The sequence below is a fragment of the Manis javanica genome, chromosome 2 (genome assembly GCF_040802235.1).
Source record: "Manis javanica isolate MJ-LG chromosome 2, MJ_LKY, whole genome shotgun sequence".
Lineage (NCBI taxonomy): Eukaryota > Metazoa > Chordata > Mammalia > Pholidota > Manidae > Manis > Manis javanica.
Window position 1 is genome coordinate 170,952,041 of NC_133157.1, and position 21,579 is coordinate 170,973,619.

At 34.9% G+C, this 21,579-nt stretch overlaps 1 protein-coding gene across 19 annotated transcripts in view; it reads left to right on the forward strand.

Moving 5' to 3' along the window:
- The window catches only part of RALYL (RALY RNA binding protein like), a 772,862-nt gene that overhangs the window by 611,469 nt on the left and 139,814 nt on the right, over positions 1 to 21,579 (forward strand). For 12 of the 19 annotated variants that reach the window (XM_073229768.1, XM_036998244.2, XM_073229772.1 and 9 more), the window contains 2 exons: positions 7,356 to 7,469; positions 20,740 to 20,912. In XM_073229768.1, the coding sequence (XP_073085869.1) occupies positions 7,356 to 7,469; positions 20,740 to 20,912 (287 nt within the window). Of the gene's footprint in view, positions 1 to 7,355; positions 7,470 to 20,739; positions 20,947 to 21,579 lie in introns of all 19 variants that reach the window. The other 7 variants (XR_012128296.1, XM_073229774.1, XM_073229775.1 and 4 more) reach the window with 2 other exon arrangements.

Below are 21,579 nucleotides of genomic sequence, written 5' to 3' on the forward strand. Positions count from 1 at the left end.
CATCACAACTTGAGATGTGAAGACACAAAAGCCCAAAGAAAACAATTATAATGTATTTATAATAAATAAATACATTTGTAAGCATCTCTTCTTTGCTTTTTCCACTAGGCTTCAGTGTAGCTTTAATATCAACACAAACAGATGTAGAAATACAGACATAAAAAATGCCAAATAGCAAAATGTTCAACACAATCCTAAGATCAATATAGTTTATAAGCATTTGGAGATGGTTTTCTCAGTACTACTATAGAACTTGTTTCCCTTTGTGCTCCACTGAAAATACCAGAAAGGATCTATTCTTCCACTGTGGGATTATAAAGTATGTGAGCATTAAATCTTAATATTGTTACCTCTACTTCACCTGCTTCAGCTATTTTCCTAGATGAGGTCCTAATAAGAATAGCCTTAATTACTCTAAGAGTCTCTGATTAGGTTTTTGACTCTATGTTCTCCCCTAATCCCATTAATTCCATGCCCAATTGCAGAATTATTCTAAACCAAATGCTCTAAAAATTCCTCACTCAAAACTCAAAATTATTACCTTTTACAAAATAAGAATCCAAACTCTTCAATGTACTTCTCAAGATACATCTCATCTGATACTACTATTCCTAATTTCTCCCCTGCCCCCACTCTCCTCTTAGCTTAATTGAACACTTATTTAAATGTTTTCAAACTCATGTTGATATACCTCCACCTGAAAACCCTTTTTTTATCCCAAGAAATGTGTTATCAACTCTATTATCTGTCTCATATGCAAATAAGTATTATTAATAACTTTACCTGCCCCTCAAGGTCCAGCCCAGGTAATATCACTGTTAGGAAACAAGTTTGGGCCCCTCAGTGATACGAGGGCATCATGAGTCCTCTAAAGCCAAACCAATTGTTCATCTTCCTATAATGGAACTTAAGCTCTTCTGCTTCATGTGTAGTTATTCATATATACATCTATTCTCTCCATTTTAAATTACTTTTTGAAGTTACTTTTGCATTTCAAAAAGTATACCCTTAAATATTTGTGGAATACATGTCATCAATAGTAGTTTTACTTTTTGTATTTTACTTGTTATTTTTCATACATTTCATAGTTGACAATGAGCTACATCTTTAGAAATGCTGCAACTCAGAGAAAATCAGTTACATAATATCTTGAGTTAACAAAACCAGGGGAGATATTCTGGCCCATGCTCCAGGGTCTAAAAGAAGCCAGTATTGTTAATATGCATTTTCAGGCTCAGTAATTTAAGATTTGCAACTTTCTTTACTTAGAACACCTTTTTGTTTGCTGAAATACAAAGTATCCTTCCATAGTTTAAATGTTCTATAAATATTTTTACAGTCATCCAGTCCTGTATAACTAATTTTGCTCCTCTTTGCTCACATAGTTGACATAATTTCAACTCATCAGCATCTACTACATGACTCCATAACTGCCAAACTAATGTTCCATAGAAGTAATAGACATGACCTCTAAGAAACTGATATTCCATAGACAAAACAGACATGAGCTATGTGTTCAGCCTCTTTGAGTCTGGTGGGGGAGACCAAAAAGTAGGAGATAACTTCAACATCAAGCAATAGCTGCATTTCACTTATTCCTCCATTATTTTACATATTCCATTTTCCTATGTATTTTAATAAGTTCCTTCATATTTATTTCCTCCATAATCATAAACTTCGTGATGCCGAGGAGGCAGTTTATCACGATAAGCTCATAGCTTGAGGTAGGTGGGCAATCAAATAAACATGAAGCATGACTTCAGGCAAACCGCTAGAAACTTGATTTTGTTGCCTGTTTGATAGGCAATCTTAAACACATTACTTAACTTCTCTAACGTTCATTGTTTTAACCCATAAAACAATTTTAATTATATATATTTGGTGGATAAGATTAAATTAGATGGTATATGTGCAGCTGCTAGTGAAATGCTAACTAAATGGATGCATACAGTAGGTCTTTAATGAAGTTGCTGAATAAAATAATGTACTTATTTTCCATTTCATTTTCTATTTCTAAAAATATATAGAAAGAATTGGTATAGACATTTATAGGCATAGGTATTATGAATACACACATATGCACATATATGTAATTCTTCTGAGAAATTCCACAGGGGTGGTAACTGCCAAACTAAATTTGTATATATAAATGGAGAATTACATCAAAACTTCAATTTATTTTAGCGTAATCCTTTGAGGCCTGACTTTTGAAAACCATTTACAATGCTGACAAATTATTTCTGTATATTAAACTAGCTTGAAATATATGAATAAGAGAAAAGGGAGAGACAGAAGAAGAAACAAATTGAAGTAATAGTAGTAAAGAGTTCTTAAAATCCACTTTACAGACATCTGTGATCCCCATTTTTTTCTGGATGTGACTAAATTAAATATACTGTGGTTCCTTAATTCATAGTGAAGGAAAGAACAGAAATGAACAATCAAGATTTTCACATCAAATGAAGCTACATACCATATTAAAGAGTGTAAACTTTATAGTTAAGAGACCCACGTTTGAACCTGAACCCTATTTGTTCATATTATTACATTACACAAAGTCATTCTATGACTGAGAATGTCATGTAAATTATCATATTCTCAGGGTCCTTATTGATGAAACAATATAGGTAAAGGTGATTGATAAATTAAGTTTTATGCAAATTATATTTATCAAAGGCTGAGCAAATAAATACAAATAATCTTAAATTATTGTTAAATATTTTTAAAGTCCACATGGTTACATACATTTTGAGATTTTCTAAATAGTTCACAGGAAGCATGAGGTTGGCAAAAAAGGGTATATAATTACTTAGACCACTGTTTCTAAAACTTGGCACTATTGCCACTTTTTATCAGATTATTCTTTGGTGTGTGGCAGGACAGGGGGTGGTATCCTGTACCTTATAAGATGTTTAGCAGACCAGATACTCACTAGCTTCCAGTAACACCATGCTTTCTAAGTCTACAGACATTGCAAAATGTCTTATGCAGGGCAGTGTTACCCTCTGTTAAGGACCACTGATCTAAACAGTTAGCTGAAGATTATTTGTCCCTGAATAGACTTGACTCACAGGTGGTTAAAATAAATTGAAATATTTTTCAGCACATAAATCAGAGATGCAGACATTCTTTTTTTATATAAGCAGACGGTATCATTCCATGTGCCTAATTTCCTTTTTGGATTATATCTCATGTTGCAGCAAAAGGCACAAACAGCATTCTTTTGATTGTATCAGAATGTAATAACTTTTATCACCAAATCAGTGAACTCTTTAGAGAGAGCAGGTCTGAAATGATTTGATGTAGCTTCTTTTATTTTTTTTCTTACTAAAATACTACAGTGATAGTTTAGAGAAAATATTTAAGATTATCTGTGTGATGTACTCTATCTCCTAGTTTCTATAGTATCATTCAGGCCTAAAAGCAAACTAATTTAATAGTTCAAGCCCTGTAATCTCTCACAGAAGAATAAAGTATTATGCTCAAATGAAAAACCAAAGATTTTTATTATGACAACATATTTCCTGCTGTCTATAATTTTTTCACAGTTTTTTTGTTGTAGAATTTACCTAGAACAAAAGACTTTTCCTTTGGAGATAGTAATACTGATGCCTTCTGAAACACCTGTTATATTTATATACTCAACTATGTGGGCACACTCATCTATGTATTAATTAAAATACCATCTCTAACTAGATAGTCCCCAATTCACTTTTCTATATTTGATTTCTCCCATAAACTCCAGATTCATACGACAAACTGCCTTTTATCACTTGTGCTTGAATACTAATAGACATCTCACAATTAACAAGTCTAGAACATAACTTCTGATCTCCCCCCAACAACCTATACCTCTGGAAGTCTTCCCTATCCCAGAAAATGGCAATTTCATCCTTCCAGTTACTCAAGACAAAAATCTTGGAGTTCTCTTTGACTTCCTTTTTTCACTTATGCTTTATTTCCAATCCACCCACAAATCCTTTCCTCTCAATCTTTAAAATATATGCAGAATCTGTCTACTTCACACCACCCAACTGCTAATATGTTGGTCCATTCCAATCTATATCATGTCTCCCTTGAATTATTTCCAATCTCCTTGGTGATTTCACTGAGCTAGGTTCCATTAAGAATGCAAAGAGAGAGACAAGAGAGAAGGAAAGAAAGGAAGAAAAGGAGAGGGAAGAAGAGAGGGAAAAAAGAAAGGACAGGAAAGGAAGAATGAAAAAAAGGAGGAGAAAGGAAGGGATGAATGACAAGAAGGAATTGGATGCCCTCTCTCTAAAAGAGTTTGGTCATAGAGACTTATGATGGGGATACTCCATTACTATGTCTTGTTTCAGAAAACTGTCCAGATTTCTTCTTTTTAAAATGGTGTATCATCAGAAATCAGAATAACTTGCTAATCAGAAATCTGAATAATTTTTCATGGATCTGGATTATAATGAAAAGACAAAGTTTTCACTAGGCACTTACCTGATCTCTTCTTAAACCTACTAATGTAATTTTTTAATTATACTAATAAAATTTTTTAATTTTTTAATTAGGATCCCTTCTTAAAACTACTAATACAATTTTTTAATTAGGGCGGACAGACTTCAAAGCCCAGGACCTTGTGGTAAGCATCAGAAGCCAACCTCCTTAATGAAAGAAGCAGCTTATTAAAATACAGAAAATATTCAAAAGCATGACCCCTGAAATTCTCCAGTGACTAATCAGCTCTTCACTCTCAAGGAGCTTACAATTTAATAGGAAAAGTAGACATACTAAGAAGTTGCAAAGATTTAAAATATTCTAAGTTTGGAAATTTATAATTGTAAAATCTACATCTTTGTTGATGGAATGGGTAAAAACAGAGGGGATTAATTCAATCCATGGTGCAATAGAAAATTGTTAATAGGAGTCAAAAAAATGTAGGAAAAAGGCAGAGAAGAGAGAGAGAGAGAGAGAGAGAGAGAGAGAAGCACATGAGACACAGAGGTGGCTCATTCCAGGAATTCCACCTGGAGACCAAACACAGTAACACAGAACTAGCCCCAATCTTTGGCTAGTAAATCCAACTAAAGAAAGGTAGAAACAGGACTACAGCCCACAAGGCCGGATAAGCATCAGGCCTTCTCCCAAGGCCAACACTGAAGTGTGGTAAGGAAACAATTTCCATGATTGCTCATGAAGCAGCCAAGACTGTTTCTAAGCCCTGCTGTTCCCTTGATGAGCATTTGCTGCTAGTCATTCCGAGATTGGAGCTGGGCAGTTTGCATGGGGCTGGAAACTGATTCACCATTTCCTGATAGAGGCCAGGGAAAAGCAGGCAAGAATCTGTCTGGATTACATCCTTGTTGTCCCTAAGCTTGAATAGCATTAATTAATGAGACCCTAAATTTTATAATGACCTGACTGTGATCTTAAAAAGCATTCCTGAGGTGCTAGACATGAGTCTAGACCTAAAGGACACCCTGACTCCCTGTACACAGAAGGTCCTACTTGGTGAGTCTGAATTTCAAGCTGGTTTGTAACGTGGTTTCCAATCTGTGGGGGTATTGTAGTTTATTTGTTTATATTTCTCTAAGGAGATAAATAAATTAAAATCAGTCAATTACATTCCTGGGCTAAAGAGTGGCTCCACTTACTAAGAAATACATTCTAGTAGTTTCCAGCCACACTCCCATTTCTCCTGCATTGAAATCTAATGTTATAAGGTAAGATATTTTCTATTAAGTTTGATAGGTTTAAGTAAAACTACATAACATGCTTCCATCAAAGGGAATGAAAATCATTCTTCAAAGCAGAATCAGTTGGCAGTTGTGACAGATGATATTTTTCAAATTTAGATGTAGTTCAACAATGGCACTTTGATGTCTTTGAAATAATAGACATAAGGAGCAATTGTCTACTTTAAACTGTGTTCCACTTTCAGTTCGGTTCTTCATAATAGGAACACTCCATGGGGTCCCTGATTCTTGCAGTTTTTATTTTGCAGACTACAGCATAAATAAAAATCTGCTTTTCATAAAAAATTTCTGATTTTATAATGGAAAATTTTTTCTTATTTTTATATGGGAAAAGAAGCCTAGTCTTCCTTCAGGCAATTAACATATGCTGTGCATAATTTATCTTAGTTGGCAAATAACTCTATTACAAGCAAAATTAGATTGCATTCAGGTTTTATTTATTAAAAAATTTCCTGAATACTAAAGAATCAAGCTAATTTCTGGGGAATACCCAAGCTGAGAACATTATAAAGTTGAAAGGAAAAATGAGAGAGGAGAGTAATAGGTTGAAATTAAGATCTGTGCTCCAGATCTCAAAGCAGAGTTCTTTACAGAGGCACGAATACTCCAAAACCCACCTAATGAAGGCTCATAGCAGTTTGTAGCTCTTCTGCAGTGCTAACTTTGAAATCGTCAGTCTCTGAGTATTCTAGGTTCATGACAGTTTCTAAGCATTCTTAGAAAAATTAGAAAATAGTAACAGTGCAGTGAATTTTTCATTAGCATATTTCACTTGAAGGATTGTCCTTTAAAATAGGAGATTGTCCTTTTCTTAAGCCCTTGTCTTTATAAAATAATTATTATAGTCGGTAATAGGATGTATGTTTTTGTTGTTTTTAAACATCCTTGCTAAGCAGTATGAAAAGTTGTCAATCTTATGTTGTTAGTTCCCATTTTTTGTCCTTGACCATACTAAATACCAAAAACCTGGAATGGGAAACACTACTGGAGAAAATATCAGTGAGAACTTCTGTGAATTTCCTTCTCTCCAGCCCCAGGGCTTAAAGAGAGGCAGGCACAAACCATTCCCTCATATTTCTTTTTAAAGTGTAGGTGAAATAGCAAGAATTCTGTAAGTAAAAGAGAGTTCTCAAGCATCTAAAACATTTCCTTAGAGGATTAATGTTATGTTCTAGTTTCAATCAATCACCAAGGAACTAGATTAAAAATATCATTGATTGCTTAAATATATAGTACAACATAATCCTCAAAGTAGTATTAAAATACCTGTCATGATTTAATCACTCCTCAATCTGAATCCATCATACAGTATTGATTTATCCTATTTGCCAAAACTGAATTCATTGTCATTTAGTTATTCTATAAAATACATCTAATTTCCTCTCCTTTTGTATAACCTTCAGTGAAAAGATTGAGCATCAAATGCTCGCTTCGCTAAGGATCGCTGTTTGTAATTGGCAAAGTCATCTAGTATTCCAGGAAGTAATAAGAAACCAGTAAGGTTGAAAAGTGGCCTATGTGATTTGACAGCCTTGTGAAAACATGGGGGTATCTGTGAGTTCTGTTCTAAATGACTCATGGTACATTTAGTGTTCTGCTGATTTCTTTCCCTTTTCCCTTTTCCAGTGAAATCAGATGAGCTGCAGACAATCAAGAAAGAGTTAACCCAGATCAAAACTAAAATTGACTCCTTGCTAGGGCGCCTGGAGAAGATTGAGAAGCAGCAGAAGGCCGAGGCAGGTAAGTAAAAAGATCTGTGGCCACAGACGTGTCAGATTAAACCAGTGAAACACTGTCAATAATAGAGACAGTGGAGGGTCGGGGGTGGGTGGTGGCTAAGTTTAATAGTTTACTACAGATACACGAATAAAGTCTTTAGGCCAAGAGTTGCAAGAGTTTCACTTTTTAGAGAACATGAATCAGTGTGTCTAAAATTCATATTTTTTAAAAAAAGGAAAAGTGTTTTGATGGTAATAATAAGTAATAGTGGGATCATAATTAAAAGTTTATATCTCAATATCAAGAAACCTTTAAGAAGAAAATCAATTAATGGAATAACACTATCAGGCAAAAAAAATATTCTTATTTCATTAAATTAGCTGCAGCAAAATTTAACAGATTTCAAAAACCATGATTCCAAAGCTCAGCTCCTCCAAAACCTCAGTACTGAGTTTCAGCATCCTCAGCACCAACAGGGTTGTCCCTGGCCACCCACAGCCAAGTCATTTGATTATAACGTCCATCTGAATTATCAGCCCTGACCCTCGTTAGATTCTGACACAATCTAATGCTCTTTTCATGTGGTACAGATATTTTTTAAATCATAGAATATGAGAATTGGAATAAACTTAGAGAGGACCTAGTGCATAATTTGAAAATTGTGTTCTGCAAGGCCTTAGAGGCATCTTGGAGATGAGATGACGCTTAGAAGGAGACCGAGGAGGTAGATGAATTCTTTCCTCCAGCAAATCCAGCCCTTGCTCTACGTGTATCTATTTTATAAACTGGGATTCAACATAAATCTTCATTTACTGAAAGAGCTTCAATTTTTAAAAAATACAACTTTGAAAGCCATTGATTGAATTTAGCCTTCCCATTTTGCAAATGAGCAAACCAAGATTCAAGGAGGTTAACTGATCTTTCCATAGCCACTTAACTAGCTGGTGACAGGCCCTAATCTCAAAAGTCTTGGTGAATCCAGTGCCCTTGCCAATCTATATTCTCAATCTCAGATTCCTGCTTGCACTGGCCCTAGGATTTCACTGAAGTGAGGCTCTGGGAAACTCCTAAATGGTGAGAACCAGTTGAGATCTAAAGCCCCTGAGCTACAACGACGAAAAACCTGCCTGTTTGTTGACTGTTATCACTGGGGTAAGGATGCAGCTTCCTTCTGGTGATGAGCAATAAAAGGCTCAAGAGTAAAAAGAAGCCAGAGATAAGTTGGTGATATAGCATAATAGGTGGAAAAAATAAAACTCTGATTGACATCCTCACATGCTACTGACTGACCCTCAGTTTTCTCATTTATAAAATGAAGATAATACTACCTCAATTGTGAGAAATGAATGAAGTCACATATGTAAGTTATATAGCCAGTAACTAGCACAGAGTGAAGGTGTAATTGGAGCTGTTTGGCATTGGTAGTAATAAAAACATATATAGGCAAATGAGCATTTCCTACTATTTTCATACAGCACATTTTTAAAAAACACAAGCCACCTACCTAGTACATGGTAGGTTCCTGCTAATGTTTGTTATATTACTGTGGATGAGAAATGATAGATAAAATAGAATCATTTTAATTAAAATTTTCTATTAGTAACTGATTTTTTACTTAGAAAAGATACAGGAAGAAGATCTGAATTGACATTTTTCTAAAAATCTACAGATGGCCAACAGGTATATGGAAAGATGTGCTATGTCACTAATCATCAGGGGAATACAAATCAAAACAACGTGAGATAACAACTCACACCTGTTATAATGGCTACTATCAAAAGACTAGAAATAACAAGTGTTGGTGAGATGTGGAGAAAAAGGAACACTTTGGAAATGTAAATTAGTACAGCCACTATGGGAAACAGTATGGAGATCCCTTAATAACTTAAAAATTGAACCACCATTTGATGCAGCAATTCCTCTCCCAGGTATTCTTCGGAAGAAAACAAAAATACTGCCTTACTCCTTAATAGAGGAAATTAGATCTTAGAAAGTTTGTTCTATGCTGTCTATGGCACTAATCTAAAGTGTTACTGTAACTGAAATATCTTGTGATGTTGCCTAAATAGTTATTTCCCTTTAAAGAACTTCTGTGAAATTCATTATTATGTAGAACAACCCTTACAGCAAAGGACTTTGATAACCAATTTGCACTGCAGTTTAAAGGATTATAGAGAACTCATTTAAATATAAATCACCTCAAAGAGAAAAATGTGATCTTTATTCCATCATTTTATATCTTCCAGTTTCCTGCAATGAATAATACCTTCCATATATATCTTCTTGGAAGATCATCTATAAACGTAACACTAAAATTCAAAGCTTGCATTTTCTTTTCATGAAAGGCTATCACCTTATTTTTGTACGTGTTTAAACTTCTCATAAGAGAGTTTTTTAACATGATAGACTTAGTCCTTTGATATTTTTGTCTCTCCTACTTTAACATGTTAGGAAGAAAATGGAATTAATTTGAATTTCATTCTCTTAGTAATTGTCTCCTGAACAGTATTCATATTTATGGAAATAAGATAATCATTTTCTATATTTCCTTACAAAAAGGAACAGGGATATATGGACAGAGTCTACACTAGATTATGGAAAGTGGAGAGAAATATGATAAAACTCTTTTTTAAATACTCAATATTTCCTTTATGTAAGGGGTCCCCCACTTTAATGCTTATTGCTTATTTGGTTGCAAGCTAATTATTTGGTAACTAATATCTACTCTTCATTATTACTCCCCTATACATCTCTCATTCCCAGCTTACTCTTGGCCATTTGATAATGAAAGTTTCTGCATAAAAGTAGTGGCAGGAAGGAGATGAAAGATCACAAACAAAAAGTGGGGAAAGCCACACGACATAGAGCTTGTTCGGAGTTCAAATTTCACAGTATCACAATTTGTTTGTTTGAAGTGAATTCCAAAACTGTCAGGAGTTACTGTAATGAAGCATAATTACATCATTTTGGATTCTCTATGGCTTAAATTGCTTCCAATATATATTTATGAGGTGTCCTGTCTCTTCCTTTAAGATTGTAAACTTCCTAAATGCCAAGTCACGTCTTTTCCTTTTCTAACTTTTACCACCACCATGTACTCTGTCCTAGGCACAATTCAGCAACTCATAACTTCTCTAGGTCTCAATCCCCTCAAATGGATTATGGCCTCCAACATACATCCCAACTTTTAAGTTAATGATTAGTATGAATCCACCATGCATATGTTACTTTTTCTATTGACTAATTCAAATAACACAATAGAGTGAATGTGTAGATTATTGAAAACAAGTAACACCTAACATCAGTTTAATTTGCAACTATGCCTCATTCCTAAATGTTTCTTTTAAAAGAGCCACATATAAATTGCCACAAATGAATAGTGAAATTTATATATGGTTTACACAGTGATGTTAAATAACCGAAAAAGGTAAAAGGAGCAAGAAGGAAAACCATAGGCTGGGTATTGTACAGCAGGCACAATTACTCCATGGGCAACTACATCTCATAAAAATCCAAATTTCAGGCATAGAATATCTGATATAAAAAGGCAATTAGACATTATTTAATCCAACTTTAATTTCAGTGTTGTACCTGATATATGACCAGTCTCACTTGGACAATTCCTATGATAATAGCCAGTGTTAGACCTAAGCGTTAGAGAGCTCATAGAGTCTCATAGGATAAATTCATCCTGCCCATATGTTTGCTAAAAGATATAGAATTTTTAAAAATAAATGTCCAATAATTGAAATGTTACAAATAAGTATCAAATAGATTTGAAAAATTATAATCTTCAATACTGCTGCTCACTTTATACATGTTATGCACTTTCAGTTTGTTCATATCTTTATCCAGCCAGTTCATGTATTTGTGTTATTTACTTGGACCCTGTTCACACTGGCATCTTAGACTCCTATGGTACATTCTCCTTATACTGAGTCAAAGTGTATTTTGCTCTAACTTGGTTCAGTTATCCTTTTTAGTTCCCTGAAACCAAACTCAATATCTAAATCCTTATAACAGAAAATTAAATTCTTTAAAAAGACCTATAATATTCTTATCTTTCAAAAACCTTTGAACAGAGAGTCAATATAATCGGCCCGTAAATGAGCAACTTAACTACATCCGAATTTTGGTCATAGCATCTTTAAAGCCAACTTTTCTCTAGATAAATATCAATAATTTATTCATCTGCTTCTCAGTTAATTTGGTTTTGCACCTTGAACCACTGTCATCTCTGTCATTCTACTATAGTTTGTAAACCACAGGCTTTTTTGGTAGAAAGATGTTGTTCTAAATATGTTCTTACCACCACTATCTGTCATGTGACTACTATTTCTGTTCTGAATACCTTACTGTTATCATTTACACTTTGGATTAAATTGGTGATCCTTCTGGTTACAAATGTTGGATTAAACATGTGAATTGAGCTCTTCTGCCTCTTGAAACTGCATTAAAGTAATGGTGAGATTTTAAAAATGAAAACCCAGGCATAATGAGAATGGGAACAAAATTTTAAGCTGGACAGCAGATATAGAGGTGTACTCAGACCTAAAAATATGAGTCCAGTTTTAACCATAGAACTCCCAAAGGCTCAGAATTGAATGCACCATATACCTCTGGGAAAGATGGTATAAATGACAGAAAGACTGTTAAACAACAGATTCCTGTACCACCATTCCCAACTAACCCTGACACTGGAAAGCTGGAGAAGTTTTCTCTAGAAAAGCTAAAACTGCACATCTAACGGATGGTAGACAATAAGCAAATTTGAAAGCAGTTGAAAACAGAGAAAGAAGTAAAAGGTTATACAATTGATGTAGAAATTCTAAGAATTCTCACCCGAAACCCCAACATCAGCTAGCAAACTACTAACAGAACACTAGATGAGGTTTTTATTGGGAATATGGGCAGCCCAAAGGGAAAGATTTAAAGATGCATGGCTGTCACCCAAGGCAATGGTGAACCAGATCACCCTGAAGAAACAATATACCCTATGCTCACAATGCTGCCCATCAAGTTTTTAGTACTCCACTGTTAATATGAGCAGGCAAGGATCACCAGATAATAGAAAAATATAACTGTTTTATGTTTTTTAACATCAAAAGCAAATACTAAAAAGGAAAAGAAAAAGAAGTTGCAGGAAATAAAAACTGTGCAGAATAAAACTTCAGAACAGAAAAACCAAAAACACTGATTAATACCCTCAGAGAGAAAGAGAAGATACTGCATTTGTGAAATAAGAGCATGAAACTAAAACCGAATAATTCAGAAGACAGATAAAAGAGCTTTTAGAAATTAGCATATGATAGCATAAATAAGTAACTCAATACAGGATTGGGAAACAAACATGGAGAAACTCTCTCAGAAAGTGTAGAAGAAAATAGAGATGAAAAAGAAAAAAAAATTTCAGAATGAATATCTGAATAATAGGGTTTCAGAAAGAAAGGAATAAGGATCATCAAAAATAAAATTTTTTCAGAGAAAAAAAATAATCAGAACTGAAGAACATAGTTTGCCAGATTGAAAGGCACTGAGTGCTAGGAACAGTGCAGGGAACCAGATGTCCAGCAAAGCAGAGCATTGCGGTGGTTCAGAACACAGTGGCGGAGAGAGGGTCCTCCTGGCTTCCAGAGAGATGGAGAGTAAAAGAGAGAGATCTATTTTCATGTAAAGAAAACAGAAATCAGAATGTCAAGGGGTCTCTCAGCAGCCACAGTGAATGCTAGAAAGCCATGAAAACATGCCCTAAAAATTTTGAGGAAACATTATTTTTAAGCTACAATTGTATAGCTAATACACAACTTATTGAATGTGAGAGTAGATTAAAGATACTTTCAGATATGCAAGTATCAAAAAATGAACCTCCATTTCACCCTTTGTCTGAAAAGTACTGGAGGATATACTTCACCAAAACAAGGATATAAACCACAAAGGGGGTCAACATGACTTTCCCAAAGCAGGGACTCCAAAAGCGAGAGGAAAGGGGACTCCTCACGATGGCAAAGGAGAGCCTAGCATATGAGTTGTGCAACAGACCCAGAAAGAAATACGCCCAAATCAGAACTGCTCAAAAGCTCTGAGAGAGATTTTTTTTTCAAAGATGAAATTGATAGAATGGCTACTGAGTGGAGAAGTTGAGATGAGAGTTAATACCTTTGGTTAAAATCTGAATAAGTATATAAACAGTACATAGAAAACTAAATGTAACAAACTTCCTTGTGACAAACAGATTCATACTACTACAACATTTAAGGCTCAGACTCAGTTTTTAATTCCAAAGAAAATAAAATATCATCCAGGAAAGAAAATCTTTCATTATATACTCACCTGTGCAAAGCATTGTTAAAATGGCAAGGAACATTTATTCTAGACTACTATAAAAGGCGTCAAGACTTGCAATAGGGGATAGAAATCTGCTTTAAAAAAAAAAAGGCAGGATAACTTTTAAAGTCTGGACTAAGCTAATGGAAAAGTATTGGAGGACTTTAGTATGGAGGTTAGTCCCTGTAATTCTGCCATCTGTTTGCTAATTGACTTTTATGGGAGTTAGGATCGTACTCTCCCTGGGGGACTGAGAGAGAGGTATCCTATTTTCTTGATGATTACATTTCAAAGGGATGGCTTCTAGATCTTGAGAAAGACATGCCTCAGTTGTAAAAGATTTGCATCTCTAAAGAGCATAGAAAGAATTTGTAACTGCCAGTTTTCTAAAACAAATGCTCTTTTAAAAAAAAAGGAGGCCAAGGGCCCATTGTCAGGAAGAAGCCTGTCTAAAGTTGAATCAAGCTGAGGGGAACATTAAGGTCCTTGGTAATAGCTCACAGTCTTTCAAAACTGAACTCTTTCTCTTCAATTTCTCATCTAAATAAACTTCAGTCTGTGTCCTGTGTCTGCCACCATTACATAAATCCTGCCAATCAAATTGCCAACCTCAACATCATCTTCTAGTCCTTCTGTAGCTGTTGTTGCAAAAATCTTACTCAGGTATCTTTTTACTCCAACTTCTGTGTTCCCAATGCTACTGCCCATACCCAAACCCTCATCATCTTTCATTTGTCCTGTTGCCCTCCCTTTATTTTGTTAACAACTTTACTCATGTACCTTTTATCCAGCATAAAATTTACCCATTTGAAGAGTACCATTCAGTGATTTAGTGACCTTACTCAGGGGTACAGCCACCACCACTAATCAGCTGGGACATTTGTGCCACTCAAAGCATCGCCCTTTAGCTGGTCTCTCCTGTCCTAGTCTGTTTCCTCCCTGACTCATCTTCCTTGTGGCAAACAGATTTATACTACTACCACATTTAAGGCCCAGACTCAGGAATCAAACAGAACCAGGTTCACATCCTACTAGAGATAGAGTCCCAAAACTTACCAGCTGTGTGATATTTTGAAAGGGCCTTATAAAATTTATAAAATAGGGAAAATTAATATCCCTTAAATTATTGTGAGATAAATAAACCCAGTATCTCAGTAATTTTTAAATGATTTATAGTGAATATGTGGTGACCTCAACAATACAAGTTACTTCCAAAGAATGACTTTAAGGTCATTTTCTCCAGTAATTTCTTTATGTAACTGGTATCTTAATCCAAAAGGATTCCTCCTGTGTAACTTTGCTGAGGCTCATTAATGTCATTATTAGTAATACCATCCATAATAAGTTGCATCTTTCTAAATGCATTTATTGGATTCATTGGATTAAATACCCATTATATACAGGTGTAGAATTTTTTTTTAAATACAGTTTATACTGTTATGCAAAAACAATGGTTCCAGGATACTAACTTGGCTCTAATGAATAATGTGACTGTTTTTGTATCAACATTCTTTCCAACCATCTGCTGAGTACAATTCAACTAGCAATTAACGCTGGCAATTAAGTTGGCATATCAAAAAACTTAATTGCCAACTCAACCAATTTTCAGAGTTATATTAACGATAATAGCTATGCAGCAAACTGAATTTAAGAAAAATGCTTTGAACATAAATCCCAACAATTCTAACTTGTTTTCTGAATCTTATATAGCTTTTGAAATAGAAATGAGATATGCAGAAAAATATTTGCATGTGAGGATTGAAATTTAATATAAAATCAATTTCTTTCATGGCTTTTTAAAGCCTAAGGCATTTTCCCCCTAAACCAAAGTACTTACCTATCACTTGCATTCTTTCCTTTGTTAGCCATTGTTAAATTCAAGCATGTGCCCTTAACTAAACAGACTTCTTCATTCTTGAATTTTAAGTATGTTTACTGAAGAGATTCAAAGCATTCTCCTGGTGTGTTAAATTAAGCCTTTATTCTAGTGAAATATAGAAAATAGCCTATGGAGTCAAAAAATCTTAAGTGGGAATTTCTACTCTTGCACTTAGTAGCTGTGTGACCATGGACACCTTATCAAACATATGTATGCCTCAGTTTCTCCATCTGTACAATGATAAATAAGCCTACCGTGCAAAGTATTTCAAGACCTAAAGTTAATGAATGCTGCATGGTCAACACTTCATAAGTACTCACTAACTTACAGCCATAATAAGCCTTTTTTTTTCTTTTGAAATCTATAACTTACATAATATCAGAGAGATCTGTTAGGCATAAGCTTCTAGTTTTATGGTTCCTAATAAACTTTTTTTAAAAAATCTAAGACTAATCTACTTTGCTCACAGAAGAAATGCTATGGTCCCAATGATTCCATAACATCTTCTTATGTTGACAGATAGTAACCACACTAGTTGGGGTGAGGATTTAATAGTATGGATAACTGTTGAACCACTGTGCTGTACACTTGAAACCAATATAAGATTTGTATATCAAAAATGCTTCAATAAAAAAGGTAAAATAAAATAGAGAAATGCTGTGGTCACCCATCACTTTGACTTTTTAAGTCAACACAGACTCCACAAGATGCCAGTGTTCAGAGGCAGTTCCCCTTCTGTAAGCACTTGAAAACTTTTTATTTTTCTCCTGGAGACTTGTCAGTATAAACATGAATAATTCTCTTTAAGAAATCTCAGACCCACATTTTACCTTCATTTTACCACATTTACCTTATTCACTATAATGAACAAGATGTGCTTTTATGTGTGATTATATTCATGGGACCTAACATTATTTAGTGATTTTAACATTTCCACTTAAGTGGCGACAAAACCTATGAGGACTACATATTATTAAAGCACAGGCTGATTATTTTTGTTAAACTCCAATGAACTGATTACCATTGTAATTAAAGTTTTTTCCTCAAATTAGATAATGTGTTCCATACTTTAAGCCTTCAAGTTAATGAGTAGATGAAATGAGGATAAGTTTTAAGTTCTTTAGCACTGAACTATATTGATACAGCACTGCCTTTGAAGTAGACCATCAGAGGAATTACACATACGGTGTGTGTTGACACAAAAAACAGAATAACTTAAAACACTGTGTCTGTCTAAACATAGAAATTAAGGGTCCATGTTAAAGCAAAAATTGTCTTTGTAATGTATGATTCTTAATGATTCTTAGTGATGAATGATTTTTTCACATGGACGGTCTATAGCAACCCAAAAATCAATATAGGCTCAACTCAAGAACTATTTTGAACCTTTTATGATAACATGTTTGTATGACCTTTACAACTTAAAAAGACATTCACCTCTTTTTCATCATTTGAGCACACAGCTCTGTAAGATGTTATTTTTATGCTCACCTTTTAGAGAAGAAAACTACAGTTAATAAGACTAGTAATTAGTGGGAGTATGAATCTCAAGTCCTATGTCTTTTCTAATACTTTCTCTCTTCTATTTATAAGGTATTCAGTGATGGGTACAGAGAACATCACACTATTTCTTGACAACTTGATAACTGGTCTTGTATTGCACTTTTTATGAAGGATTGACATATTTTGTCCCCTCTGAGTGTGTGAGTGACCTTTTAAGGCAATATCTAAATATCAAGGAAACTTAAACACTAATTAGAAAAGGGGAAGACTCTTCCTCTTCATTAGGACTTTCTATGCTGAATGTTATGTAGACGTCAGAGAGAAGGGTAGATGTATATTACTTGCTTCCATCGGTACTTCTATGTGCATATGAAGATAAAAAGTAGAGCTGTAAAATAGAAATAACCATAAAATAGCATTTGACCTGGTCTTTGGCTGGTGAAAGGAGGAGGGACCACAGTCAGCTAGGAAGATCAGGAAAGTCAGCTTGGATTCCAAAGATACCTGCAACAAATTGATACACAAAGCTAGATGACGGCTATGCATTTTTATGGTCTGGTACTACATGGATTCTCTGAAAACCATGCTATTTTGGTCAGAGATTTTCTTGAGTTAAAAAAAAGGGGGGGGATATTACTTTCAGCATTAAAACCTGAGGATTGTCAGAGAACAAATATTTCTGAACATCATTATGATGGATGTGTCAGACCAAATGAATTTCCAAAATAATGCTAATCTTCTGCAGAAGTATCATTATGTGTTATAACAAAAAAAAAATCAACACAGTGGCCTAAAATTGGGAAAGCTTAGCTTTTGGACAAGTGGCAAAATTTCGGATATTTTTCACTGTATAGGATAATAATCATCCAATCCCAAACCTCCATTCCTCTCTCATTCTTGAAATACCAACACCAGGGCTTGAGAGCCAGGGTATTTTGAACAAACGGCACCTAGCATGGCTAAAAGTGAGGGGGGGCAGGTGATGAATACAAAGATCCCTCTTAGGACAAAGAGTGGAGGGTCACAGCCAGAGTAGCCAAATCCATTTTGCCATCCAATGGATCACTGATTGTAGACATGAAGTAGGGGAGCATAAGATGTGATTAATGTCAGAGGATTCAAAACATTTCAGTTCTCAAACTAGTCTCCCATCACCACTTTTTCCCAGTAGGTGCTGGTTATAGTTACGTAGTTCAGTCAGCCTAGGCTAAAGAGGGCAATATGTGGAAGGAAGATGAGATAAATAAAACCGAACTATTTTCAGTCACAGTGAATTTTAGGCCGCTTTTGGTCTCTATCTCCTGCCTGATTTGCCTTCCTTTTAATCCAGATATTTGAATCATCTTCCCTAAATTTAATCTTTATTTTTTCCTTTAACTCATTATTTCTCTACTTAATTTGAATGATACTTCTCTAGATTCAGATAAAATAATCTTGGTTAACTTTTACAAAAACCACTTTATACTCTTCATAGGACTTTCTATGCTGAATGTTATGTAGACGTCAGAGAGAAGGGTGGATGTACGTAACTTGCTTCCACCGGCACTTCTGTGTGCATATGAAGATAAAAAGTAGAGCTGTAAAGGCAGAACTTACATCATTACTACATTAGTTATATTGTTAGATGGAGAAACCTGAGGCTAGTAAATTGCTAGAAAAACATCAAGGAATATATTGCCTGTGTCTATATATGTGTGAAGAAAAAGAACCTAGGTTTGTCATTTAAGATGCCTATAGTAATTATTTTTAGCCTTGGCTGGATCTACCAACTCTCCTCCTCCTCTGAAATGAAGCCTCCCCACTCAGTTTTTACACTGTTATTCCTTAGTCTTACCAGTTCCATGTTTACTGATGTTCTTGCTATTTTGACATTTTCCCAATGAGGAGTATACTGTCTCCTTTTGCCTGTAACATACTTATTTATATAGTCCTTTGTAGTCTGCAAAACATTTCCCAAATATAAGCTCTGTTATCCTCACAGCAAACCCCAGAGGTAGGTATTATTAAGAAAGCTTTTAGATAGATGAGGAAAGGTTGGTTTAATAAGTTTAAAATGATCTGACCAAGTGATCAACAACTTAGACTCAACCCCAGTGCATGCAGTCCCACTGATAAATAACAGAGCTGGAACTAGAATCCTGTCATCTGACAGCAGGGCCAGGGCACAACCTTATACTTCTATCTTATTTTCAATACATAAACTTCATTATTTGGAGATTTAAAAGGCAAGATATTTGTATATTTGATACTTATATTTATTGATGTATTATTATAATTTTAAGCATTTTATAAAAGAGGATATCTGCTTATTTGTACATCATTTTTACCTGTTTATATGTTGTTTGTAAAGATTTGTGCTGAGTCAAAAATATATATCAATGCTTACTTTCTTTTTAACTCAATTATGAAAAATACTAAGAACAAGTACCCCCAAATCTTTTGGCTCTATAAACTATCTTTGTTGCCATAAAATATAAATAAATAACCTGAAAATGTAGCATCTTTTAAAACTCCAATCAAATAATAAGAAAATCACCTGGTAAAATATCAATCAAAATGAGGAAAACCCACCCAGCTTTTGAGATAGTTGTATACACAAGGGAATAGGTTAGAGAAAACAAGGGATACGTAAGATCTCATGTTATTCAATACCCAGTGCTTCTTGATATTTTCACAGGAGACGAACACCTACCACTAGGGGAAACAACTATTATGTTGCCAGCATAATTCCCATTTGGGCAAGTCTCTTGTAAAAATGGAATGCACACACCCTGGTAATAAGAGGGGGTTCTATTAATGAGAATGTAGCTTCATTTTTTGAGCACTTATTATTTGCAAATCACCATACTAAACATTTTGATTTACTACTCCAGTCCAAGAAAGTTAGTTATCCTAGTTGTATGGATGAGACAACGGAGGCACACAGAGGGTTAATCATTTTGGCCTTGCTAGTAAACAGAGCTTGTAAACAATGAAGCTCAACATTGAATCCAGGCTGTCTAACACCAGTATTTTGTTCTTAACCATTACAGATAACCGTATCTGCCAACATAATTTAGACTTAAAAATTTCAAAGGATTGTTCATATAGACATATTGTCTGAAAGACAACAGTCTGCTTTTGTATTTCTTTCCTCAGTGAGCTGTTGTCTGTTCTCTTAGGTTGGAACTTGTCAATGAGCTTTCTTCAGCCTCCTTCCTTGAGTGAACAAGTTCTATGTTTTATCTGATTTTTGCCCTTTTGTTTTTGCTGTATTTTCTCCTCAGAGAGATCTTTATTACATAGGACTGCATATAACCAAAGAGATCAATCTGTTTATGTAAATTCTCATTTCTTTACTTACTAGTATCATCTGGATTCCCTAATTTTTATAATTCCATTAAAAAGTCAATGTGCTTACATGTAAGTGCACATACATATAGGTACATAGTTCACATGACTGGATTACTTCGACTGAAACATTACCTTATACCTCACACTCTTAACAGTACACAGAGTTTACCCTTTCATAGACTGTTTCTCATCTTTTATCCAAATGGCTCATGAGCAACCCAAGGTAGTAGTCATTTGCTTTTTCCCCCCCAGAAGCTCAGAAGAAACAATTGGAGGAGAGTATAGAGCTGATCCAAGATGAATGTGTATCAGAGAATGCAGATCACTCTACAGAGGAGCCTGCTGAAGGAGGGCCAGATGCGGATGGAGAAGAGATGACTGATGGGATAGAGGAGGACTTCGATGAAGATGGGGGTCATGAGCTGGTAGGAACTGAACATTTGGCGTCCATACCCTTCGGTAACAGCACCACATGTCAGCAACTTACTCAGCCTGTAATAAAGATTAGATCTTTGGGGCTTCTTTCTTAAGTGCATATATTTAAGGCAACATCAGTACAGTGCTTTGCACATAATAAGTGCTCAATATATTTTGCTAATTTAAAATATGAGGGAGTAAATGAATGGCTAACAGAAGAAACATTATACAGTAAGATTAATTATATTGAAGTTCCAAATGAAAGATTCTTTTCCCCAAATGCTCCATCATGAAAGGAATCTTGCATTTGTGCAATTACATCTGAACTGTATGTGAATATAATATCCTGGCAACAAATGACAGCCTATTGGAAGATACATGGCTCCCCCTCTTACTTAACAATGTCACTCCCTGATGATAATTATCTGTACTAGGCATTGGCCAGCAGTGCTCCCACAGTCTGCTCGCTAAGATGACCCCTGGGTGTTTGGCCAGTTCACCATCTTCAGGGCCTGTGCTTCTTGAGAACCAGTGTTTATGAGTTGGGAAGTTAGCTGGAACTTGATTCTTGACGTGTTTTATTTTTCCAATGTCATAATCATTATATTGCTCATTGCCAGATGTCCTTTCCTGTTTAACCACACCTGGGACTTGGTAAATATATGCTGATGAAGA